The sequence below is a fragment of the Cetorhinus maximus genome, chromosome 19, assembly GCF_964194155.1.
Source record: "Cetorhinus maximus chromosome 19, sCetMax3.hap1.1, whole genome shotgun sequence".
Lineage (NCBI taxonomy): Eukaryota > Metazoa > Chordata > Chondrichthyes > Lamniformes > Cetorhinidae > Cetorhinus > Cetorhinus maximus.
Window position 1 is genome coordinate 76175819 of NC_135897.1, and position 27564 is coordinate 76203382.

The 27564-nt window shown below is 44.7% G+C and overlaps 1 protein-coding gene across 1 annotated transcript in view; it reads left to right on the top strand.

The window, feature by feature from the left end:
- dner (delta/notch-like EGF repeat containing) overlaps positions 1-27564 on the top strand; it is a 288305-nt gene that overhangs the window by 136264 nt on the left and 124477 nt on the right. Inside the window, exons 3-4 of the mRNA XM_078564184.1 lie at positions 22791-22891; positions 24548-24714. Of these exons, the coding sequence (XP_078420310.1) occupies positions 22791-22891; positions 24548-24714 (268 nt within the window). The remainder of the gene's footprint in view (positions 1-22790; positions 22892-24547; positions 24715-27564) is intronic.

The following is a 27564-nucleotide window of genomic DNA, read 5'->3' on the forward strand; positions in this document are numbered from 1 at the left end:
GAAAGGATGTGTGTCATGCAATCCAGTTTTAGTTTCACTTTTGCTTTTAAGTAAAGTACGCACACACAGCTCTGCAGCTGTGATGTCTTCAAGCTTTACGCTTCTGTATAAATGTTCCCATTTGCCTATTCTCAATAAATGAATCCACAACATGTTTATCCAACTCCTTATGAGTGATTGGCACCTTTATATCATTATAAAAACACAACATTAAAGAAACTCTTAAGTCTTTTTTGATGTGGCTAGTGACAGAGTTTCTACCTCCAACGATCAAGTACACAGTCCCCAGTATTTGTCAGACACCAAAAGCACTTGTGCAAGTTTTCCAATGATGGCCAAATACATTTACCTCCAAAATATTAATAATAGATATTTCATTCCATTGTGTTTTAACTTCCTACAGCTTAGCACCATTCTATAAGTGTTACATAATGTGATGTTATTTGCTTCTTATCTGTTCTGCCACTTCCGATGATCTGGAGGGATGAACTCAGTGAAGTTAAGAGTAAGATACAATTTTCAAAAATGTGTTAAGAATGTATTCCTCAGAAGGATATTATATATAGTACAAAAACAAAAAACAAAAATACCTGGAAAAACTCAGCAGGTCTGGCAGCATCAGTGGAGAGGAACATAGTTAACGTTTCGAGTCCGCATGACTCTTCAACAGAACTAATTAAAAATAGAGAAGGGGTGAAATATAAGCTGGTTTAAGGCGGGGGGAGGGGTGGGGGGGGGGGGAGGGCGGTTTGGGACAAGAAGAGCTAGGTAGAGGGCCAGTGATAGGTGGAGATAACCAAAAGATGTCACAGACAGAAGGACAAAGAGGTGTTGAAGGTGGTGATATTATCTAAAGGAATGTGCTAATTAAGGGTAGAAAGCAGGACAAGCAAGGTACAGATAGCCCTAGTGGGGGTGGGGTGGGGTGAAGGAATCGAAAAAGGCTAAAAGGTAGAGATAAAACAATGGATGGAAATACATTTAAAAATAATGGAAATAGGTGGGAAAAGAAAAATCTATATAAATTATTGGAAAAAACAAAAAGGAGGGGGGAAAATCGGAAAGTGGGTGGGGATGGAGGAGAGAGTTCATGATCTAAAGTTGTTGAACTCAATATTTAGTCCGGAAGGCTGTAAAGTGCCTAGTCGGAAGATGAGGTGCTGTTCCTCCAGCTTGCGTTGAGCTTCACTGGAACAATGCAGCAGGCCAAGGACAGACATGTGGGCATGAGAGCAGGGTGGAGTTGAAATGGCAAGCGACAGGAATATATATAGTATAGTTGCGTTGAAGCATGACAAGACAAGCAGATAGGTAAAATATGAATTGTAACTTACTTTTACACTCATACTTGAACATGTAAACTCAGCCAAGATTCAATGCAGTGCTAAAAGTGCTGTTTTAAAGGAAGTTAAACATTAAACAAAGGCTTATAGTTGTTTATTCAGGCGGACATTAAAGATCTTGCATTACTATTCAGAGAATAACACAATGGTTTGCTGGTGTCATGACTAACATTTGTAAATTCTACCCTCATCACCTCTCTATCCTTCTTCCTCTCCATTGTCTCGGGGTAAACCAGACTGGTTAAGTACCTCAACATCCTAATGGACCCTCGGATAAGCATATGACCTATATACTCTCCATCACAAAGACAGTCCTTCATAATATTGTCTGCCATGCCGATATCAGGCCCATTTACTGATGAACAATAATCCATACCTTTGTCATTTCCAGACTCAACTATCCTTCCGCTCTCCATCCTTCCCATCTATCAACATTGTTTCATGCAAACCTCTGCTGCTATATCCCATCCTGTACCAAGTTCCAGTCACCCATCACCCCCATTCTTGCTGATCTACATTGGCTCCCAGTCCATCAAACATGTAAAATTTAAATTTCTCAAACCTGTGTTTAAATCCTGCCATCTCTGTAACCTCCTGTAGTACTAACTCTCCTCAAGCTCCATAGAAGTAATGATCTTCCCAAAGACCTGTGAATAAGTATCTGAGTCAAAAATAGAGAGCTGCTTGTGAAACAAATACTTGTCGGAATGGAGCAAACATTCATTTCTCAATATTTATTTTTGAATAACCTTATGCTCCTCAAGTTCAGAAGTAATAACTCTCAGAAATGAAATGCATTCCTATATTGGGCCTCAATATCAAGCAGCCACAGGTAAGGCATCGCACAGTTAGATAGAAGTAAAACCTCTACTGTTGATCAACAAAGGGGGTTGATTTTTGTTTTTATCACCTGAAATGTAGAGCATCACCTGGGTGGAGCAGAGAGGAAAATTGCACAGGGTGGATCATTTGGACATAGCACAACCTGCCTGAATTTTCATGCACTGATTGGATTTAAACATAAGGTTTTAGATGTGTAATCCTCCATGGAAAATTTTTCACTGTTTCTTTTCTACCTACATGGTGCTTTACAGCCGAAGATTAAGGACAAACATTTACCCAACCCCAGAAAAATGACTCCTATTGCACAAGAGTGACATTTTCCTATTTCCAACACCAGCTATCATGTGGGCTCTCTCAATGGAACTGCACATTTAATGTCAATTAGCGCCAGATTAGAATCAAGTTTGTGTTAGTCCTTTGATCCTTTAAGAGCCGGGTTAAGGCTGCTCATATTTATTTGACACAGGACCTTGATAACCATTGGGTGTAGGAAGCTTTCCTGCAACCTTACAGGATTCAAACACCCATCTGGATGTAAGGAAACTGACTGATTGTGACACCTAAACCTGAATCTGAATCACACAAACACCCAATCCAATTGAATGCTCAGTAGCAGAATTTGTAAGTAGCTTAGATAGTGCTGGGCATTTCCACCCCTAAGAGATCCTTACATCTCTTGCATCCGATTAATAATGTTTGCAATATTCACCTAATTAAAATCCTTATTATTTTCTATTACCTAGCCATCCTCTGGCACACGCGCCAAGGAGGTTGGTGAAAGTTTATGGAGAAGGAAAGTTCATTTATTAAAGTTGGTGTCAGGCACTTATTGCTCGAAATAATAAAAGACAGTGAAGCTTACAATTTGTTGAGAATGCAAATGTGAATTTCTTTTTTAACTGTTATACCGATTTTCATCATGTGGGTAAAGTCTGATTCTGTGGCTTCATTGTGTGCTGGCGAATCCGATTTAATAGCTGAACTCAGCAGCCCACATGGGCCTAGCTTATCTACTTGAGCTATGTTAGCTTCCTGGTGCTACTGAGATGAACTTGTTGGAAAGTCCTGCCAGCCATTCTGTTGGCATCCATCTGCCCCGTCTCTTCTAGGGTTTATCTATCAGAGTGTCAGGGTTTGTGAGGTGGCTGGGGGGGGGGGCCGTTAGGGCCGCATACAATACATCACAGGTGTATTGTAGTGTTATGTACATTACAGGAATGCATTGATTCTTCTATCTGCATATGATTTCTAGTATTGCTATGGATGATAGCAACACCCAATTCAATTTTCCAAGAGCCAGTTGATATACAGGGGCCTGTTGCAGCCAAGTTCTGCCTCCTTTATGATGCACTCAGCTGACTTGAAGATTGTGTGTTTGTGGCAGCCAGAGGCCATGGGTCAGCAACGATACACCAGAGACTCATTAGTGAAAAATCTAGGACACAGAGTGAAGGTCAGGAATGATGATAACAGAGAACTCTCATAGTCTGGGCTGACTGGAGCAACTACTTTACTTTGCTCAGACTGAGAGATGAAAGTCTTCCTTTTTAGATGACTGTAGGTGTATTGACCTTGGGCCTTCGTGTCATTAGCGCACTGTTCCCAACGGCAGAACTGGAACTGTGAGCCGCTTTCATCCTCTTGTTTTTCCCATTTCCCACGCAATTACAATTACGATTTGAGCACCGGTGGTGGTGGCGTGCATGCCACACGTGCGAAATGCACGAAACATGGGAAACAGGTGGGATTCAGTGGCAGGGGAAGCTTTACATTGGTGAAACTCGCTGTCAGCTAACAATGCAGCACCTACGGGTGGCCTAGAAAAGAGCCTCCTGGTCAAAAAGGGAGGCTCGATATCATGACCACAACTTTCCTACCCAACTCCATTGCCATTAACATAAGACTTGAGGGCACAAAGATGGCATGGGTGTTTTTTTTCAAGATTAAATTTCACTGGTAAATATTTCACATCCCATTGGTTTCACTTTACTCATGGGCCAGAGTTTTAAGGAGGTGGAGCGGGCACGTGCTCGACCCAAACTCGGGTGAAAACGCATGAGAAGATGTCCGGCGCGTGTCCCAACATCATGGCGCCCTCGCCCGATATTATGGTTGGCGGGCACCCGTGGGAGTCAGAAGTGCACCCGCCAACAATTAAAAGGGCAATTAAGCCCATTAAGCATGCAATTGTTCCGAATTTTATGTGGCCCGTGCGCTCTTACGCTTGGCGCACGGGCCAATCGATCAGGCCGTGTTCAGGTTTTTTTCACCATTCTCAATCCAGGGTGGGATAAAGGCTCAAGTATGTTTGAGGTTTGATGATTCATGAGTGTTGCTGTCAGTTATTTGTTATGTAATTACAGATAGTTTGGGGCATTTTTTTTTGTGAACCGATATCCCTCCGACAATTCTGCAGCTTCCTGAGGCATCTTCACAGCAGTTGTCAACCTTCAGGGAGTTTGTGTGATACTGCCTGCCCGCACTCTCACATGTCTCGGCACCCACTCTTCCCCTAACCCCCCCCTCCCCCCACCGCTGAGCGTGCTTAACACTGGCTGGCAGTTAATTGGCCGGCCAGTCACTGTCGGGAGCCAACGGAGGGCAGGAGCGAATTTCACATCCGCTTCCAGTCCCACTGGCCATGCTCCCATGTGTAAAATACACGCCCATGTGCGTATCATCATTATTTATTGAGACTAGCTTAGTCAGGGAGCTAAATGTACTGGCACGATTCATGGCTGGTTTGCATTGATGGTTCCTGGGGAGTTAGGAACATTTCTCTATTTTGGAATGATGATGATGTGTTTTTGCGTTCACTCTTTCTGTTCATGTTAGTGTCCAGTGCTGTCCTCGCCACTCTGTGGAACATGGCTGAACCTTCAGACTCAGCTGGCCCTCCCTTCTATTTATTGTAAAGGACATTGTCCGAGATCACCCTCAGCGGGAATAATTCAAATGTTATAGGTGAAACCAGCTAATGCACTGAGATGGATCCACATTTGGATACTCCTGATATTGCCCTTTAGGCCTCTCTTTGCTTACCTTGACTGACTTCCCCACCCTCTATCAAACCCAGGATGCCAAGCCCTTCCCTCTTCCATTCCTCCATGCCCCCAACCACACTCCGCACCTCCCTCTCCCATCACTGATTTACCTTTGCCAGTCCTGAGCCCTCATGCAAGCTGCCACTCTCCTGCTCCCCTCCCTTGTGCCATTCAGTTAAACAAGGAAAACCGGTGACCTTAAACACAAACATAACTGCACAAAACCAGCTGGTGCATGCCACCTTGAAACGATCATGAACCAGATGCCACAAGATCCACGTGTGTCGCTGACTTTACCTTGAAGATAGGACGTAATTAAGATACGTTTCACACTAATGAGTACCCATGGCATGCAAATGCATCACAAGTAGGAACCAGCATAAGGCTCGGTTAGGCTCACGTAAGTCTTGACACGCAGCTGACATTGGGCAGCATCATCCCAGATTTGCACAAAGTGCAATAGTGGGCGTGAAAAAGTCGTTTTAGCTGCTGGCCGCAATGGCGGGATTTTGCGCCGTATTGTCCCATTCGCGGTTTGTCATTAATAATGCATTCCTGGGAAACACGCCAGATCGCTGGTGGGTCTGCCTCTGATTCGCCCATCGTGCTTTCACCTCAGGCCTTCGGTAATCCGGGCGCCATATTTAATGTACACCCCTGCACAGAGCTAGCACTCTCTAAGGGATCGGAAGCTGCTGCAAAGTCATGGCTGCCAAAGGGAGGAAACATGCTGCACCCAAATTTAGCAACGTGACCCTCGGGTGCCCACTGGATGCAGTGGAAGCTCTCTGTGAAGTTCTCTACTTCCGCTCTGGGCTGAATCACCTTATCCTGTGACCCCAGCTCAACAGGCCGAGGAGGGTGTCACTGCCACAGGACCCCGAAAGCAGGCTGGGGCTCTCCAGGTCTCAGTCCTCCAGAGGACGCCTATTAAGGACATCACAGACAAGGCATAGCAGTCAGCAGGCTGCCCCCACCTCCACTGTGGGTGTCCGGGGAGCACCAAGACGTAGCGGCAGGATTAGGAAGGTTAAGAAGATGTAGTTGCACAACCTGGGCATGGGTGTTAATCACTTGTACATAATATTGACTATTGTAAATAAACTCCAAAGAATGTCTCCTTACCTATGGCCCCTTGTTATGATGAGCAGTGTTCATGTTACTCAAATGTGAAACCTTGTTTTCTGCACAAGATAAAGGCAGATGATTCAGTCCAGGGCCTCTTCCCTGTGCAGTGTGTAACCTTCAGACCAAATTGATGGTCCAGCCTCACACTGCCTGGACACATTACTGATGCCTGCACCTCGACGGTGCTTGTCGTTGCTGCCGGAATGTCGTGGGCAGGCGTCACAGAGTTCCGTCATTCTCTCCGTGTGCTCTCAGCACCTTCGAGGCAGGGCTGACCCCCCATCACTTCAGCATCTGTGACTGGCGATGGTGTGATCCTGAAGGGGTCAGGTGCTGAAGGCTGACAAAGGATCATGTGGATTTAAAGTTTCATGGCTGCGTCTCCATGATATGACCCTGATCACAGAGCGCAAGCGAGCTGACCTCAGCCAGACAGGAGTCAAGCATTCACAGAGGCTATGTGAAGATTTATGGAGTGTCCTCTTCCATTGCATCTCCATGACATGAGCCTGAGCACTGAGGGTATGTGCACTGCCATCAGCCACACGGGGGTCAAACATTCAGGAATGTAACATGAGGATGTCAGGACTGTCCTCACTACATCTCGTCATCATCCTCCATAAATCTTGCAACTATGAGAGCTCCCCGAGCACACCTGCCTCATCTGGCCAATGTGATGGCCCCATCACCAGCAACCTCGCCTTCGAAGACCTCATCATTGTCATTCCCTTTGACGCCCTCCCCATCAGAGGAGACGTGCAACTCCTCCATCTCCTCCTCAGGCAGGTCCTCCCTCCATTGCAGCACCAGGTTGTGGAGTGCGCAAGCTACAATGATGCTTTTGGGGACTGTAGTGCAGTGCTCCACTGGGCCTGTTGAGGCAACAGAACTTCATTTTCAAAATGCCTATCTTTTGCTCCACTAAAGTCCAAGTCGTGGCATGAGCCTCGTTATACCATCACTCTGCTGGAGTCTGAGGCCGCCGCATGGGCGTCATCAGCCACGTCCTCTGTGGGTAGCTCTTCTCCCTGAGGAGCCAACCCTGCAGCCTCCCTGGATCCTGGGAGATGTCAGGGATCTGAGGCCTGCTAAGGATGTAGGGGTCGTGGACACTCCCTGGGAATCGTGTGCAGACCTGCAGGACGTGTTTGTGGAGGTCGCACACCAACTGAACATTCAGCAAGTGGAAGCCCTTGCGGTTGATGTAGTTGACTGCTTGTTGCCACGGAGATCTAAGCGCCACGTGAGTGCAGTCGATGGCCCCCTGCATCTGTGGAAAAGCAGAGATCTGTGTAAATCCCAGCGCTCTTGCTTCCTGGCTTCCCTGATCCAGGGTGAAATGTACGAAGTTCTACACCTTCGTGAATATGGCATCCGTGACCTGTGCCTGGAGGCTTGTGAGATCCCGCACAGGTCTCCTGTGGAGCCCTGGAAGGAGCCACTGGCGTAAAAATTGAGCAGCGCAGTCACTTTCACGGCCACTGGCAGTGGATGCTCTCCATGTCCCCGTGATGTCAAATCCTGCAGCAGGTGACCTGTGGGACCGACCAGTTCCCTAGACATGCACAGTCTTCAACACTGGTTCTCAGTCACCTGCAGGAATGACAGGTGCTGTCTATAGACCCTGGGCCTAGTGAGGCCCCTATGAGCGACAGCTCACCGTGGATCTTCAGCTGACTTCGCAGCAGGCCCTGCTACCCCTTCATCTTGAGGGAGGTGTTCCTCCCTTTGCTGAGCCAGGTGCCTCTGCCATGCTCTTCTTCATCCCTGCTCCCTGTAAGCCATGAGGCACACCGCTAAATCACCAGACTCCATGATCCTGATGTTCTCCTCCTGCAAAATCAAAGAGAGAGGCACGGGGGGTTAGCATAGTTGTCCTAAGAACCTCTCTTGGTTAGGTCTGAAGGCCCCTTCACACATGCAGGAGAGTGCTGGCCACCACTTGGATGGTAGTGCGCTCATTGGCTATCCGAAATCCCACCCACCTCTGGCCCACTCCACTTGACCGATTGGCAGCATCTTCAGCCACTGCACAGCATGCTGTGCTCTTAGCTCAGGCACAGGCATTTCCCTAACCCACACTGCAGGGCTGCACTGTTAGCTTGAACCATAGTGGATACTGATATGAACCTGAGTGAAGACATTGCAAGGGGCTGTGGGCGCCTCCACCAGTGACTGCGCCATGGCCACCTTTCGCAAGGGGAATGTACAACCTGCCCATTCAGCCAATTGCTCTGCTTTCCCCCTAAAACGCACATTAATTTGCAGCCTGCGCCCAAGGGGTGAACATTTCTGGAGTATATGGTGGCAGTTTCATGCTTTAGCGTTGCTTGAGTGAGCAGAAAAGCTTCAGAGGCTCCGACTCCAAGCCTGTCAATGGAGCTGCTGCTGAACAGCCTCAGCTGCGGAAGAAAGCTCACTTTTGACCAGCTTTTCCAAGTGCCTGGCAGCTCCTCTCCCCTCCCCACCCCCCACCCCGGCACTTCCTTCACTCTATGCTGCCTTGCCCCCCACTGCCCCCAGCAAGTGTTTTAGAGTATTTCCTTCAGCCTATGCTTCCATGCCCTCCATTCCACCCACCCTCCCCCCCCCTCCCCCCGCTGGCCCAACCCGCACTGGAGTCTTTGCCCTGGCACCACACTGAAAGCCAGCCGGGAAAAAGCGACTTGCCTGTGCCCCTCGCGAATGCGCGGCGCCTCTTTCTTGATGTCCTACGGGCGACGCTCATGATCGCTGCGCAAGGTTGTGCGCATCCACCTCCGAGTTCCCCTCAAAGTTCAGCTCGCCAGGTGCACGCCTTTTAAAGGCAGTAGTGAAGCACACTGCCCTGAAGTCACGGCGGCGTGGGTGGTAAAATTGATGGGTTGGGGGGGATGATTCCAGCGAGCAGGGCTTATAACAAGATGCTAAAGTATTGAAATTAGGTTCCTGATGTGTGGCAGCGGGAAACACAACCTGCTATTGACGGGTGGAGCGGACAATTGCAAACTGGTTTCACAATGGCATTAAACCGATTTTTGGCCTTCTTGCCACATTGTTCCCCGCCCCGCCTGCCATTACTCCCGATGCCAGTGGGACTGGAAAATTCCAGCCTTTATCTCTGCACCTCAACCTGCCATTGGGAAATCAAATTTTTGCATCCCATGTAATTCAGTCACCCTGCATGTCATATTTCCCGCTCTTGTGGGCTCCATAAAACCTACCCCCCTCATGTGTAGCTCTTAATACACTTCTGTACACAGTACAAAATTCTCCAAAAATAGCAAATGGTTGGTGCTAATTTGCCAGTCTTACTGAAGGAATGTGTGGGAAACAGAAATGTCAAACTTTATACAGGAAGGCTGCTCTGGGGTTGATGCTAAAGCAAATTGATGAGGTAGATTTACAATATTTTACCTTGCACCTAATTCCTACCTGACCTAGGATACTTGATGCTAAAACTGGGTGACAAAAATAGAAAGATATTTATTTTCCAGCATTGATATCAGCACCATGGTGAGCACACAAATCGCAGTAGTAAAAGTCTTGATTACCATAGTGAGAATGAGACGGCATCATATATCACCATAGTTAAGGCAAGAGAATAATTGGCTTATTATTTGGAATAGCACCTGCAGAAACTAATGGCATTGTGGACGTGGTATTTTGTAGTCCAACTGTAGCCACTTGAGCATCAACATCCTATCTACCTCAATAGGTAGGGTTTCTATTTCAATATAGAAGGTAGAATTTTTTACTGATAGAATCTTTTCAGTAGTCAGGACCATTTCCAGATCCGGACCCCGCACAGGCCTACAGTTTTCCCTCCAGCCCGATTTTCTTGGAGGCAACCTCCTAATTGGCTGCCTCTATGTCCACCATCCAATTGAGAGTTTCTTAAGCGCATACAGCTGGGGGTAGCTGGCAGCCCCAGTGGGAGAGGTTAGTGCTGCAGCCAGAAAGGGCAGTGCAAGGTCACCTCAAAATGGAGGCACTCTCGGAAGTGTGAACATAATTCTAAATATAAAGAAGCTCCAAGCCAATTGGGCCATTGGGGGAACCCCTCTAGAGGTTTTGTTTGGACTGCAGGTGTGGCCTTTCAACCCCACAGCTACCATGTCATTGGAGCGTGACACCATCGGCTTTGATAGATCCTTGGCCTACTGCCAGGAGGCTGCCTCCACGGAGCTGCTGGACTCTGCATGCAGCCGGCATCTGCTCTGGTGCCAGCCTCACCATTCCTCACATTAGGTTTTTGATTGATCGTTATTGACTACCTGTCACTGCTGGGCGGGTGCTGCTGCCAATGTTTACCCACCTCCGGCTAGAATGCTAGGAGGCGGGAACCTGTTGGGGTGACCTTGCTCCCTGTTCTGCCTTCAATTCGCCTCTGTAGGACCGTGAAGATTCCACCCATAGCCTCCAGCTAGCCAATGTTTTATAGCTGTACATGGAAATACACGTTCCCTGCCTGTGCTCACAAAATCCACATCTTGAGGCAAATCAGCATGTCACAATACATTCAATGAGGAGAAATATCGGTTTCTATAATAAAGAGGGATGAGGTCCTGCAACAAGAATTTAGGGAGCTAGGTAGCAGATTGAAAATCAGGACCTCAAGGGTTGTAATCTCTGGATTACTCCCGGTGCCATGTGCTGGTGGATAGAGCAGATGAATGCGTGGCTGAAGAGTTGGTGCAGGAGGGAAGGCTTTAGATTTCTGGATCACTGGGTCCGTTTCTTGGGAAGATGGGACCCGTACAAGTCCGACAGGTTGCACCTGAACCAGAATGGGACCTATATCCTTGCAGGGGGCTTTGCTAGTGCTGTTGGTGGGGGTTTAAAATAATTTAGCATGGGGATGGGATACGGAGTAGAGGTAGAGTTGGGGATAATGCACAGACAAGTATAGAAGAAAAACCAAGTCAGTTTGGAAGGCAGAGCATATTTGATCAAGTGTTAAGGCACAAGGGAGCATGGCAAGGCTGGGTGGCATTTATTTTAATGCAAGGAGTGTTGCGAGTAAGGCAGATGAGTTGAGGGTGTTGATTAACACATGGGGATATGATCAATTCTAACAGGACTAGACAGGGTAGATGCAGGAAGGATGTTCCCGATGGTGGGGGAATCCAGAACCACGGGTCACAGCCTGAGGATATGGGGTAGACCATTTAGGACTGAGGTGAGGAGAAATTTCTTCACTCAGAGAGTGGTGAGCCTGGGAATTCATTACCACAGAAAGTAGTTGAGGCCAAAACATTGTATGTTTTCAAGAGGGAGTGAGATATAGCCCTTGGGGTGAAAGGGATCAAAGGATATGGGGAGAAAGCGGGAGCAGGCTATTGAGTTGGATAATCAGCCATGATCATAGTGAATGGCAGAGCAAGCTCGAAGGGCTGAATGGCCTACTCCTGCTCCTATTTTCTATGTTTCCATATCATTGAAATCTCAGAGGCATGGTTGAGGGATGGGCAGGACTGGCAGCTCAATATTCCAGGGTATAGAATCTTCAGGCGAGATGTGGGGGGTGCAGGGGGCGGGGAGGGGGGAGATAAAAGAGGAAGTGGAGTCACACTATTTATCAAGGAGTCAATTACTGCAATAAGGAGGGATGATGTCTTAGAAGGTTCCTCAAATCAGACCATATGGGTAGAACTTAAAAACAAAAAGGGGGCAATCACATTGCCAGGAGTGTACTATAGGCCCCAAACAACCAGGGAGAGATAGAAGGGCAGTATGTGGGCAAATCTCAGAGAAGTGTAAAAATAGCTTATGGTAGATACCAAGGGCTCAAAACAGCAGAAGCCCTAGAGGAGTATAGGAAGCACAGGGGGTTACTTATAAAAGAAATTAGGAGAGTGAAGAGAGGGTATGAAAAAGCATGATGGGTAAAATTAAGGAAAATCCAAAGGCATTTTATAAGTATGTTAAGGGCAAGAGAATAACCAGGGAAAGAGTAGGGCCCATTAGGGACCAAAGTGACAATCTCTGAGAGAAGCCAGAAGATGTAGGTAAAGTTTTAAATGAGTGCTTTGCATCTGTATTCATTATAGAGAAGGACAATGTGCACTACATGTGCCTACATATGTGCCCTTCTGTCTCTCCCTGACTGTTTGGGGGTCCATCGTACACTCCCAGTAATGTGATATACTTAAACAAATTAGCATTGAGAGGGAGGAGGCATTAGCGGCTTTAGCAGGCTTAAAAATGGATAAATTCCCAGGTCCAGATGAGATGTATCCCAGGCTGCTGTGGGAGGCAAGGGAAGAGATTGCAGGGGCCCTGACATTAATTTTCAAATCCTCTCTGGCCACAGGGGAGGTTCCAGACTACTGGAGGATAGCTAATGTGGTGCCATTATTCAAGAAGGGTGGTAGGGATAAATCATGGAACTATAGGCCAGTGAGTCTAACATCAGTGGTAGGGAAATTTGCAAAAATTCTGAGGGACAGAATTAATCTCCACTTGGAGAGGCAGAGATTAATCAAGGATAGTCAGCATGGCTTTGTCAGGGGGAAGAAATCGTGTCTAACAAATTTGATTAAAGTTTTCAAGGAGGTGACTAGGCGTGTAGATGAGGGTAGTGTAGTTGATGTAGTCTACATGGACTTCAGTAAGGCTTTTGATAAGGTCTCACATGGGAGACTGTTCAAGAAGGTAAGAGCCCATGGCAATTTGGCAAATTGGATCCAAAATTGTCTTAGTGGTAGGAGGCAGAGTATGATGGTCAAAGGTTGTTTGTGCGACTGGAAGCCTGTGTCCAGTGGCACACCAAAGGGTTAGGTGCTGGGTCCCTTGTTGTTTGTAGTATACATTAATGATCTAGACATGAATGTAGGAGGTATGATCAGTAAGTTCGCTGATGACACGAAAATTGGTGGCGTCATAAATAGCGAGGAAAGCCTTAGCCTACAGGTTGATATAGAGGGCTGGTCAGATGGGCAGAACAGTGGCAAATGGAATTTAATCCTGATAAGTGTGAGGTGATGCATTTTGGGAGCGCTAAAAAGGCAAGGGAGTACACGATGAATGGTAGGACACTAGGAAGCACAGAGGATCAGAGGGACCTTGGTGTGCATGCCCATAGATCCTTGAAGGCAGCAGGACAGGTAGATAAGGTGGTTAAGAAGGCATATGGGCTACTTGCCTTTATTAGTTGAAGCATTGAATACAAGAGCTGGGAGGTTATGATGGAGCTGTGTAAAGCGTTAGTCAGGCCACATCTGGAGTACTATGTGCAGTTCTGGTTGCCACGCTATAGGAAGGGCATGATTGCACTAGAGAGGATGCAGAGGAGATTCACCAGAATGTTGCCTGGGCTGGAGTGTTTCAGCTATGAAGAGAGATTAGATAGGCTGGGGTTGTTTTCCTTAGAGCAGAGAAGCCTGAGGGGGGACCTGATTGAGGTGTACAAAATTATGAGCGGCATAGATAGCGTAGATAGGAAGAAACGTTTCCCCTTAGTGGAGGGGTCAATAACCAGGGGGCATAGATTTAAACAGGGACAGGAGGTTTAGAGGGAATTTGAGGAAAATTTTTTTTCACCCAGAGGGTGGGGTGTATCTGGAACTCACTGTCTATTTGCCACTTTGGACCCTAATGGGCCCTACTCTTTCCCTGGTTATCCTCTTGCCCCTAACATACTTATAAAATGCTTTTGGATTTTCCTTCATTTTACCCACCAGTGTTTTTTCATACCCCCTCTTCGCTCTCCTAATTTCTTTTTTAAGTAACCCCCTGCACTTTCTACACTCCTCTAGGGCTTCTGCTGTTTTGAGCCCTTGGTATCTGAAAGGGTAGTACAGGCAGGAACCCTCACAATCTGTAAGAAGTATTTAGATGAACACTTGAAACGCCATATCATACAAGGCCACGGGCCAAGTGCTGGAAAATGGGATTAGAGTAGATAGGGGCTTGATGACTGGCACAGACACGATGGGCCGAAGGGCCTCTTTCCGTGCTGTAAAACTCTATGACTCTATGACTATGACTGTATTTAATTGCTGCAAAATGGCTTCTGAGAGTTGTGATTCATCTTCAAACCCCAGCACAGGTCAGGAGCCACAAGATACATGCTGCCATTAGCATTCTTATTTAGCACAGCCTTGAGATGCTGAAGCAACCATCCTGGCACTTGGACTACTCAGGGAGGCTTGCAGTATACCTCAGAATGCACTGGAAGAACCACCGTGGACCTGCCGTATACAGAGCCATAATAACTGCTGTAGATAGATTTCAAAGAGAGTCAGCAGTGAAACACGGAAGAAGAGGAAAATTATGATGCAGGCCATAATGCACAAGGAAGGTGAAAGTAATTTGTTTCCAATTGATGCATAGATGTGGCCCTTTTAATAGGATACATATATGCAATCAATTTGTTTCTTTGTGCCTTTTTTGTTGTTGCATGTCAGCCCTTTATATTGACTTACTGCTGTAGCAATCCTTGCATGTCAGGGCCACTGTGACCCCTTTTAAGATGGCTTGCCTCAGCACTAATCTTCAGGTCATATATTTTCTCCAGCACTTCCCATCAAGTATACCGAGTAGTGGAGAGTGCAGTTACTAAGTTCATTATGTGTTACTACATCAGAACATCTGGTTGCACATGTTCCCTTTCCCAAAGATATATTTTTGCCTCCCCATCTCCCCATCAAAGCATTTTTTGCGAACTTGAAGGAACATCCATCAGTGTACCTTGTCTTTCACTACTACCTTTCCGGGAAATTACAACTTTCTTTTAAAATAACTATGCCAACTATTGGAGATGTTAAATGTTTTTATTCATGGAACAGTGAATATAAAGAATGTCTGTGATGAGATGTGACAAGCGCTGTTCCTTGCTGCTTCAGATTCCTGGCTTCTAAATTGTGAATTCTTCCTAAGTGAAATCCTAATGAAATGCAGGAGTGTTGGGGCTGGCTGCAAGCTCTTGTCCTGCAGCCATTAGAGATTTTGCTGGCACAGTGCCCCAATGTGTTTGTGCCCTTGAGGGCCCAGCTCCTGCTGCAGCAATATCATGGGTTCCTCTCAAAGGGCATGAAGTGCTTGTGGAGAGGCATATGCTGCCATGCTAATAATGTTAGCATTCAAGGCACACAATTGTTCTTATGGTGCTGCATTTTAATGTTAGATGATGAGTCCTCAAAGCAACCAGTGAGATGAGAGTAGAGAGTAATGCACTGTCACAAGGTCACTGAATCCTTCCTTAATCATTGTCTTAAGTGTATCAAAACCAGCTGATATTGCCACTTGCATGGTTAGTCACGACCATCTCAACAGCAACACAAGACAACCCTTCCTACCATATTCATGTGGCTTTCTGTGGTCTCCACTGCAGATGCCACTGATATCATGAAGCTGACAATGGCAGCTTGCAGGCCATGTTCTATAACAACACCAGCCTTGTGGATTGGATGCACCAATTCAGCTTTACATTCAGCTTGCTATGCATGGAGCCAAGTGTACTCCTTACTCTGTGGCAGAATCAGCATCCTTTTTCTTAAAGCAATTTTAATATTTCTGTCTGGCCATTATGTGGACTTCCACGGGCACTTCCTTGGCCTCTCTTCCTGCCCATTCTTCTCCTATGCTCTATGTCTTACCCCATGATCCTTCCTCAAAATCACCATCTAGCTGCTCCTCACTGTGTCTGGGATGACACACCCTTGAATTCAATGTGATATTGGATACATTATGGGCTTTTGACCATAGGGTATACCTGCCTGTAACTCCCCTCCTTCTGACACCTGTGCAAAATGAGAAAAGACTAACATGTACTCGCATAGCATTTTATCACATTGCCAGAAATGTCCCAAAGCATCTCACATAAAATTAATTACTTTAAAGTGCATCCATTATTTACCCTAAAGCAGTGAATGCACTTGTCGTCTACAGTGTTCTAAAGGGATCATTTGTTGTAATATTTATTAGTGTGTGTGCTGACCAGGGAAAATAATATTTGAGCTAAACACATGCTTCAATATCCCTTGCAACTACTGACGTCTTGTAGCCTATTACATTGGTACTGTATCTTCAAACATGCCTCAAATGGGGCAACACTTCTAGCCATCTGTTTGGGTGATTGGCCTGTGAGGTGGAGCCATTGGGTTTCCTGCCCCTCTAATTAGCAAGGTGTTCCAATAGTATGAACAGCTCATCAATGTGAATCTAATGAGATACATCCATAAAATAGTTAGGCTTCCGACTACTCTCATTGGATGGCCAGAGGGCTTGCTCTGTCCCTCTCCTGCCTGATGAAAATGGTTACTTCATAATCAGCCCCATTATTTGGAAGGAGTTGCACATGGGCTGATGTAAGTTCTTGTGCCAATCTTGTGTTAGTCCATGTGCTACAGAGAACCTAGGTTCTTTAATGGGGAGACCCAGAGGCTTGGAGATGAGCCTTGTGTGACTGTGAAATCAGTAATTGTCCTTGTGGCTCTTTGTAATGCTGATTTTAAGGATGTCACTCCACAGTGTCTAGAAATGCACCTAGTTGATTTCAGAGACCCTGCAGTTTTTGTATCTTTAGGAAAAATAAATTTGTGTCCGTTATGAGAGCTTTTGTGCCCAATGTATGATTTTCAGCTTTGTTCCTTGTTTTCTGGGAAATGTGATCATTAATTCTTGCTCCATTGTTTTTAAGGAGCATCTTAAAAGAGAAGCGAGAGAGAGAGACATAGAGAAGTTAGCGAAGTAGTTCCCAATTAAGCATCTGGGCAGCTGTTTTAGAGTTGATTTTCGAGGTAACTTTTCTTGGTGGAAACATTGAACTTTATTTACAAGACAGCAGCAGCAGCTACATGTGTGCATCAAACTCTATAACTAAAGAACAACTCACTCCTAGAGGTTCCCTGCGCTGCTAACCCATTGGTTTACACAGATCATGTGATCTTACAACACAGGATTATTCTTAAAGCTACAGTCCTATGTTTATCAGAACTATAATTACTACATTCCTCCCCCTCTAACTTTTCTGTACATTTTGTACTTACATGGATATTTATCTCATGACATTACAATATTTACACAGGTCATGAAATTATAAGTTCAGTCTTTCAGGTGGTTTCCTGACCCATGTGGAACATCGTAACTCCACGACTTCCTATTCTTTGGCAGGAACCACATTCTCTGGAACCGCATTAACATCAGGTACCTCATTATGCACAGGCAGTTCAGCGTCGTCCACTCGGACAGAGACATCGGGCATGTCTATCCTTTGTTGAGCAACTTAAACATGAACAGCAGTGGTTACAGGTGGAACATCATTTTGTTGAGATATTTCCCTTCTTCTTAAATGATCCACATGCTTACGGGTGATCCGGTCCTCCACTTCCACTTGGTACAACAATTGTATGGTCACAGAGCTTACTTTACCAGGCAACCACTTCAGTCCTCCACCAAAATTCCTTACATATACTGCTTCTCCAACAGTAAATTGTCGCTTCCGACTATACAAATCATCATTTGCTTTTTGGTTCCCTTGACTTTTCTCCACCTTCACCTCCAAATTGGGAAGTATCAGACTTAGTCTCGTTCGAAGATGACACCTCATCAGTAACTCTGTAGGTGTTGCACCTATCATGGTGTGGGGGGTTGTCCTGTGGTTAAATAGGAAACAAGCAAGTTTACTTTCCAACAATCCACCTGTTAACTTTTTCATTCCTGCCTTAAAAGTTTGTACTGCTCTTTCTGCCAGTCCATTAGATGACGGATGGTATGGTGCAGTCTTCACGTGGTTGATATCATTCAGACTGACAAATCTTTGAAATTCAGCGCCAGTAAATGCAGTACCATTATCTGAGACAAATACTCCTGGTAACCCATGAATAGCAAAGATAAAGGCAAAATACCGCGGATGCTGGAAATCTGAAACAAAAGCAAAAATAGCTGGAAAAACTCAGCAGGTCTGACAGCATCTGCGGAGAGGAACACAGTTAATGTTTCGAGCCCGTATGACTCTTCATTAGAGTTTTTCCAGCTATTTTTGTTTTTGTTTCATGAATAGCAAAGCTTTGGCATAGTTTTTCTAGAGTAGCACCTGACATTGGTAACTTAACCTCATACATGTCTAACCATTTGGAATGAGCATGTGTAATCAATAGAAACATGGTTCCAAGGAAAGGACCAGCGTAACCTATGTGCCATCTCACCCAAGGTCTACCAAGCCACTCCCATGGGTGTAACGGGGCTGCCACTGGCAACTTTTGTAGCTGTTGGCATTGCACATTTAACCGCCTTCTCAACCATCCATTTCCCGCCACCAAAGATAACTTTGCGCTATCGTCTTCATGCATGAGATTCCCAGGTGGGCACTGTGTAACTCTACTAAGAGTGGTTCCCTTCCTTGTGAAGGACTACTCCTCGTGCACCCCATAGTAGAATACAATCTTGACTGCTCATTTTGTGTCTTTAGTTGAAAAATGGCTTCAATTCATCAGAGGCTTGCTCCCCGGACAATCCATGTAACACTTGGTCTCTCACTCAAGACAGGACTGGATCTCGATTCGTCCAGTTTCTTATCTGCCTGGTACAGGCTGGTGAGGAAGCCAGGGAATTCATCACTAATACAAGCTCTTGGGGAATTGGGACTTGGTCATTGTCCTCTTGCAAAGGAAGGTGACTTAGGTCATCGGCATTGGCTATATGAACCCCCGGTCTATGCACAAAGGTGCATTCATATGCCACCAAAATTAGGACCCATCTTTGAATTTGTGCAGAAGCTATGGGAGGGATAGCCTTTTCCTCACTAACCAGACCCAAAAGTGGTTTGTGGTCTGATACTATCGTGAAGTATCGCCTATGCACGTATTGGTGGAATTTTTTTACACCAAAAATAATCGACAGACCTTCCTTTTTGATTTGAGAATATCCTTTCTCAGCTGTGGTAAATGTCCTAGATACGTTGCTTATCGGCCTCTCTGTACCGTCGTCCATCCTGTGAGATAGTACCACTCCCACTCCATAGGGGGATGCATCACAGGTTAGCACCAATTCCTTTGTCAGGTCATAGTGCGCTAACTAATTTGAAGAGTGCAAGAGCTGTTTTACTTTCATGAAGGCTTCTTCTTGGGGTGACTTCCAAACCCAACACTGGTTTTTCTTTAGCAGTGAATGTAGAGGGGCGAGAACCATTGATAAATTTGGTAGAAATCAGCCATAATAATTTCCCATCCCTAAAAATTATTTAAGTTTGGAGGCATTCTTAGATGCAGGTGCCTCTCTAATTGCTTTAACCTTCTCTTCAACAGGGTGTAACCCTTGAGCATCTACCCGGTGGCCCAAATAAATAACTTCATTTGCCTGAAAAGTGCATTTCTCCTTCTTTAGGTGCACTCCTGCTTTTAAAAGTCATTTCAGGACGTCCCCTAGATCAGCCAAGTGTTCCTTTTCCATGAATCCAGTTATTAGCATACCATCCAGGTAGACCACAACCTGAGGTAGCCCAAGTAGCAAGCTCTCCATCATCCTCTGAGAAATAGCACAGGCCGAAGAAACACTGAAGGGCAGGCATGTGTATTGATATAACCCTTTGTAGGTGTCTATGGTCATAAATTCTCGAGAGGCATCATCCAGTTCCAATTGCTGATATGCGTGATTCATGTCAGGCTTTGTATACGTTGTCCCTCCTGCTAGTTTGGCATAGAGGTCTTCAATCTTGGGAATGGGTACCTGTCCAGTCTGGCTGCTTTATTGATCATTAGTGTATAGTCCCCACAGATCTGGATGGTCTGATCCAGTTTTAGGACAGTGGGTGCTGCCCACTCTGAGAACTGAACCGTTTTTATGACACCCAGCGTCTCTAACTGGTTCAACTCAGTGTCAACCTTCTCTCTCAGGGCGTATGGCACCGGCTTTGCTTTCAAGAAGTGAGGAGTTGCTTCCAGGTCCACGTAAATCTTGACCTGTAGGCCTTTGGTTTTTCCCAGTTCATCCTTGAAGACGGTGTCATTTTTTTTAGCAGCTCTGGCAGTCCTCCTGCTCACAACCAAAAGATTTTGAACCAGTTTAATTTAATCTATTTCAATCAACCATGATCTAGAAGGCTTGGTCCTTCACCTTTTACCACCATCACTGGTAGTTGTGCTGCTTGGTGTCTATAATAAACAGTTACTCCGGTGATACCTTTTACCTGTATTTCTTCACCTTTGCACATTTTCAACTTGGCAGAGGTTTGTTCCAAATTTAATTGTTGAGCACCTTTATTAAAATATTAAAAGCAGGGAGGAAAAGAGGAGAGCGATTCTCCTAAGTATTTGTTGAGCACCTTTATTAAAATATCTGAAAGTATGTTTTCCTGCTACAGTAGTAGAAGCACCAGTATCTACTTCCATTTTTAAGGGTTTATCATTCACTTACACTGTGACAGTAATTGGCTCTGCCTTTCCAACTTTCATGTTGAATAAGGAATAAATGTCAGAATTGGTTGTTTCTGGCTCTTCCACACTATATACTTCATTGGACTTTGTTGCCTGGAAACCTGTTTTAACCTCAGTTTGTAATGTTTCAATATGTGCCCACTTTTGTGGCAAAAATAGTGCTCTGCCTCTTTAAATCGCCAAATGTCAGGAGTATGATTGTTTCCATGTTGATAAAAGTTTTCGAATTTGCGGCTAAGCTGTTTCCTTTAAATCTTCAGTTAGCGGAGGCTGTTTCCCGCTTCATGGCAGAGTCCCGGCTTTTCGCGCCACTCTTGGCTTACTGTTCCTGCCCAACTAGGAAAACGGTGCCATTTTGCACACCTTGAATTGCATGTGAATCCCTTACAGCGCTTTCCCTCGCAAGCGCTATTTCTAACACTTTCTTAAAATCAAGATGCACTTCAACCAGCAATCTTTGCTGAATAGCATCTTCTTACATGTCTCAGACCAAATGATCCCTGAGCATATCATTCAGGGTTTCAGTGAAATCACAAAATCCCTTTAGCTGTTTTAATTTCGCCACTTGGTAGCAATGGTCTCCCCTGGGGCTCATTCCGTGAATTGAACCTGAACCTCTACATTGTGACTGAGGGCTTGGGTTGAAAATGTCGCTTAATGAGGTCCACTAATTCACTGAAGGTCTTCAAATCTGGGGCACTGGAGGCCGTCAAGCTTCAAATTAAACTCTAGGTCTTGCTCCCACAAATACTTAGGAGAATCACTCTCCTCTTTTCCTCCCCCATGATTTTGCTGGCTTGAAAATAGAATGCAAGGTGTTCTATATATTGAGACCAGTCACCTGTGGCTGGTTCAAAGGGATCGATTCTGCCAAACTGTGGCATCTCGGATGAGCATATCTTCCTTTCTTTTTAATGATCTTAGATACTTACAATCGCTGGGTGAGGGACAGCATTGGATCTGATTTATCCTCGTTGCCAGGTTGTTATAAAGTTGATTTTCCAGGCAACTTTCCTTGGTGGAAATGTTGAACTTTATGTACAAGACAGCAGCAGCAGCTACATGTGCGCATCTAACTTTATAACTAAAGAAGAACTCCCCCCTAGAGTTCCCCGCACTGTTAACCCATTGGTTTACACAGACCATGTGATCTTACAACACAGGATAATTCTTAAAGCTACAGTCCTACATTTATTAAAACTACAATTACTACAGCAGCTGAAGGTTCATCCGCTAATGGCAGAGAGATGAAAATTGAGGATGCACATGAGGCCAGCACTGGAGGAACGCAGAAATCTCAGAGGGTTACATGGCTGGAGAAGGCTGAAAGCATAGGGACGAAACCATGGAGGGATTTCAAAACAAAGATGAGGATTTTAACACTAAGGCATTAGCAGTTGGAGATCCAATATGGGTCAGCAAGTACAGGGGTGACGGGTGAATTTTGCTGTGAGTTAGAATACAGGTACCAAGTTTTAAATTAATCTGTTTTTCCAGAGGGTGCAAGGAGAGAGGCCAGACAAAAAAAAACAGTGGAATTGTCATGTCTGGAGATAACAAAAGTATTGATGAGGGTTTCAGTAGCAAATGAGCTGAAGTTAGAGTGGAAATGGGCAATGTAACAGGAGTAGAAATAGGTGGTCTTGGTAATAGAAAGGATATGTGCCAAAAGCTCAGTTCATGATCAAATAGAAGGCAATAGTTGCAAAGTGTGATTCTAATGAGGTTCAACCTCAACCATTGGCCAAGGAGGGAGATGGAGTCAGTGGCTTGGAAACATAAACTGGGATCTTCCGGTCATGAGCGGGATGAAAAATTCGGAGAGCAGCCAAACATCAATTAACTTTTGGCAGGAATTTTGGAAGATCCTGGCCATTGTTTGTGATGGGGTCTAAAGACAATTGGTCTTCCCAATGTTTAATTGAAGGAAATTTCTCCTCACCTAATACTTGATGTTGGACTATTGAAAATTACATATCCTGTTCAGCCTGGTAATTCCCTTATTTATAAACTCATAGAGCCAGAAATATCTTTAATCAGACTGCTAACAATTTTGACCTTTCTTTGTTAACCAGATGATCAACTCTTCAAACTTCCTCTGTGGAAACAATAGCTCCAATGAATCAGTTGACGGTCAACCGCCTGCTCTCGAAGTACCTGAGGAGACTGCACTAAGGTAGGGAAAAGAGAAATCCTGCTCAAGTCTTGTTGGGTGGATTTGGTAGAACTGACTGCATGCTACAATTAATGGCTTGGAATTTTCAGTTGAAATGCTGGTGAAACTGTCAGCTTTTTCCATCATCACAAGTCTGAAACTGACAGCAATTTCTGCACCTAGACATTTGCAGTTAATTGCGCAAATGCAGAAGTTGCTGTAACTGACTCCCTGCTCCTCCATAGGATGCAGTAGCGAAGTTTTCGCAGATGGAAATCGTATGAAATCACTTGAATTGATGTGAACTTCCACTTTTAGACAGTAGGCATTGCTATACAAATACTTGACAAAGTGACACCTTGTCAACTGAGGTGTAACTGGGATGTTAACAACATACTAAGTTCATAATTATACTAAACAACCTCTCTGGCCCTGGAAAGTCAATTTTATATTTGTGGAATGTCAAAATTCTCCTTTAGGATAAAACAAGATCCACAGATTGTTTTTTTTTTAAATTGAAGTATATTTATAATATTTCAGCATCTACCTTAATCCCATGTGTACATCCCAATCTTTATTTTGCTATCTGTAAAATGGTTAAAAATTGAAAGATAATCAGAGGTTTTCACTCCCTGGTTTGCTGACTGTGGGAATTCTTCAGTGTGATTGGCTGTCTAACCTATTTGATAATATTACTGCTGCTGGACGTCAGAGATCTCCTTGAGCTAACACCAAATCAAAGTAATGCCATGAAGGAGAAATCCACACCTAAAGAAATCACTATATCTAAGTGGGTGGCTTTCTTCGAGGTCAGCAGTGAGCCAGGCCATTGTTATTTTGTACTATCTTACTTTAGTTGTGCATCATGCCCTGACAGAAAAAGCACTCAAGGTTTGCTATCTGACCTTCACTTAAGGGCTCTGTCAGCAGCCACAGGAGATATGTGAGAGACTGGCCCAAGTTGACTCTCCCCATGTGGTAATGTTTGGTTATAAACATCTGACCAAACTCAGGCAAATCTTATGTGGGGGAATTTCAAGTGTCGGTCCATGTTGTTGTGCCATTCTGTACCAGTGTGGTATTCCAGCCACAGCCATCTCAGCTATATTGTGTTGGTAGATAAAGTATTAGCCAAGCACACAGAAACACAGCTGAATTCCTTATCCGTTGAGAAACATAATGCCCATTTTAAGGGTCAATGGTGGCCGGATGATTTGGTCCAACCACTGTGATAGGAATGCCTAGAGTTGCTAACTGACTGATTTCATTAATATGACTGCACCACAAATAATTTTTAATTGACCACATCCATAGCAATGATATTAGAAATGGCCACACAAGGGTGCATTGATGGTGCACTGGGGTGGTCCACCTTTGTGCCTGAGACTCACTGATAGCTTTCAAGTAGAGAATGTAGGGTAGGTCAAAAATGCCAAATCAAAAATTTGAGTGAATCTGTGCTGGCACAGCTTCCAGTTCCTACTGGCAGGGGCTCCACACTAAGTAGCTTATGTTTTCACAATCGTTTTAAGTTAAATCAGAATGCTAAGTGAAATGAGAGCCATATCTCTTTGTAAAACTCAAAAATCACACAAAGTAATAGCTACTGAAATAAATTCTTCGCTCAAAGCATCAGTGAACAATTGAATTTATTTGTTAATTATGCTTATCTTACAGAATTAAACTGAATGGGGTTGACACATCTGTTGCTTTCTGGGAGGTCACTGAAGCTGAGTTCCAGCAATGTTCTGTTTCGAATGGAAAAAGCATCATGCCCTTGCACACCATCGACGGTTTTGTTCTGTTGGAGGAGATGGTGTCTTTGGGGAGCAACTATTTTATCGGTAAGGTGCATCGGCACTGAGCTCCTTCACATCTCTTTGCTTCATTAGAACAGAGTGGTTTGATGCAAGCATCTTACAGGAGAAGATTGTTGAAGCTTCAGTGAGCTTACATGTCAAACAAGACAAAATGCACAAACTAAAATAAATACCTAATTGTGTGGATTATCAACTGACAAGAAATATAGCAGCAGGTGAACAAGAAAATGATAATATCATGAGACATTCTGGACTACAGACCTATGCGCTTTTCAATTACACCAGCTGTGAATTGGCTTTTTGTAATGCCTCCTGCAGCTCTCTGATGCACAGTCATTTTAATCTGCAATAATCTGTCACTTCTTGTAGCTGAGAATTTATTGTTATTTGGACGTCAGTGTATTTACGGGGCATTCATAAGGTAGGTTCAGAGGAGTGGGCGGCCTGATAGTTCTTAACGTAGTCCATCCAGATCTGACGATGGATTGCTCAGCTAATTGTGTCCCACAGGCACCCCAATTGGCATCCTTTGGATTTAGTGGACTGAAGATAGAGCCTGTATGAGGGGAATTGAGCCAGGGTGAGAGTGAGTAAAGGGACAAGGGCATCCAAGGTGGAGATGACGGAATGATTGAGCAGATCTATTATTTGCAGAAATATGGTGGTTAATGGAAGACCAAATGCTATGCTGCTGGCAACTTGTTCATGGAGTTGTGAGTTTTCCTGCATTGAATACAGAAGGAAGAAAGGTTTGGAAGGGGGCTGAAGATGGTGATGGATATAAGGAAGTGGTTAGCAGTGGCCCTGTTTGTGATTAAGACCATGGTAATAGATAGTCCACATAAGATGGCAAGGTCAAGGAATTGGGTGTGAATTTGGACAGGAGAGTTTATACAGAGGGAGAGGTTTAGGGAGGACAGGAGGCCAGTGAAATCAGAGAGAAGAGAAGGTGAGTTTAGGTGGAGATTTAAATGGTCAAGAAAGAGATGCCACCAAATGAAGAGGCTGAAGGAGGAAGGTGATTTTGTTGAGAAACTCAGGATGGCGCTTGAGGGCAACAGAGAATGTAAATTTGAAAGGAGAAATGAAAAGGAAGGAACTAGTGTGAAGTGATTGTAGGAGGAGGGGCCAGATCAATAAGGAGAGAGCAAGGTGTGATTTGGTGATATGGATCACATCATCATCATTGTAGTTTGGGTTGTGCAGTTGATGGAAAGTACGGCTGGGTGGGGAGGCTTCAGTAAGGGACGAGGCCTTGTTATGTTTGAGCCAAGTTTCAGTCACCATCAAGATATGCGATTGTCCACACTATATTTGGATAGCAAGGACGTTGTTTGCAAGTGGACAGGTATTCATGAGCAGACACATTGATTAAGTAAGACACAATTTAAGATATCCAGCACATCAGTGAATCTTATAACTCTTGTGGTTAGAAGAAATTCCTATTGCAGCCCAGGCTGATGTCAGCTTGTGTCATTTCAGAGGGCTAGCCATATGTAGGTATTCTGAAGGACAGAAAGTCACCAGCTGGGTGTGGAGGCATGACAGCAGTTGACTATCGTCCTTAAGAGGATAAACTCAGAATTCCTGAAAAATGCATTGAAGCAAATTTTTGCGTCACTCAGGTACTGGGAATGTCAATTCATAGAATGGGAAGCGGGTTGAGAATCACTCCTTGGCCTGGGATAGCTACAGGAAGCTCTTGCCTGTTTCAGACCAGAGCTTCATACTAGCGTTCAAAGGGTGTGGGATGGACATTATCATGTTTCTGTACACCAGTACTGTGCCACTTACAAATCATACTCATAATCAGTGCCCAGGGTTAATAAGGGATTTGCTTTAGGCTAAAATTCATTGAAAAGACAAATTAAGAAGATGATGCGAACTATTTCTATATTAGTTCTCTTGTTCTGGTGCAACTTGGGCTTGCATGACCTTTTATGATCATTATTCCACTGTTTGTTTACTCTTTCAACTAGAACTGCCATTGAGTTTCCCAAAGGGCATATCCATGGGTGTGAGCATTTTGGAGGAGGAATAGGTAGAAGATTAGCGAGATAGCGAGGCAGGTTGGGGTGTACCAGAGGTGTTCTGTGCCCTGCTGCTAGCATTCTTACACCCACATCCATGGACAGTGGTACATATGCCTAACTTTGGTGGATGGTAAAGCCAAAGAGAGAAAAAAGACTTGCATTTATATAGCACATTAAAAAAATTCAGAACATCCAAAAACAAATTATAGCCTAATTAAGTACTTTTGAAGCATAGTCACTGATGCAATGTAGGAAACACAGTGACCAATTTGTACACATCAAGGTCTCACAAACAGTACTGTGATAATGACCAGATAATCTGGGCTCGATTTTTGCCGAGTTGGGGGTGACTCTGGGGCCCTTTAAAAATGGAGGGTGGGTCCTTGTTCCGGATTCCCGACCCCATTCCTGGGGTTTCTGATATTCGGGAGTGCCTTTCAATGGTTTGGGCTGATTCTAGTCGTGAGCCCGTACCCTGCTAGCCCAACCTGCATTTCTGGGTTCCCAGCCAAGCCTCATTATTTATTCTTGGCTGAGAGCCCAGAGGTTCATTAGGCTTTAAAACACCTGGGCCCCAGGGAAAACATTGCTTGATTGATAGCTCTGACTCGTTGATCTCTTCTGTCAATTGCATAATGTTTATTTACACAAGATAAAGAGATTACAAGTGCTTGCAGTTTCAGTTGTTGATACTTTAAAGGGTCTGGATGATTGACACTTGTATACTGCTGTAGTAAAGGATTTCTTTTAAGAAAGTGGAATGATATCAATGAATGATTTATTTTAAAAGCTTTCCTTTACACATCCAGCTGTCTCTATAGCGTTCATTATCTCTATACAA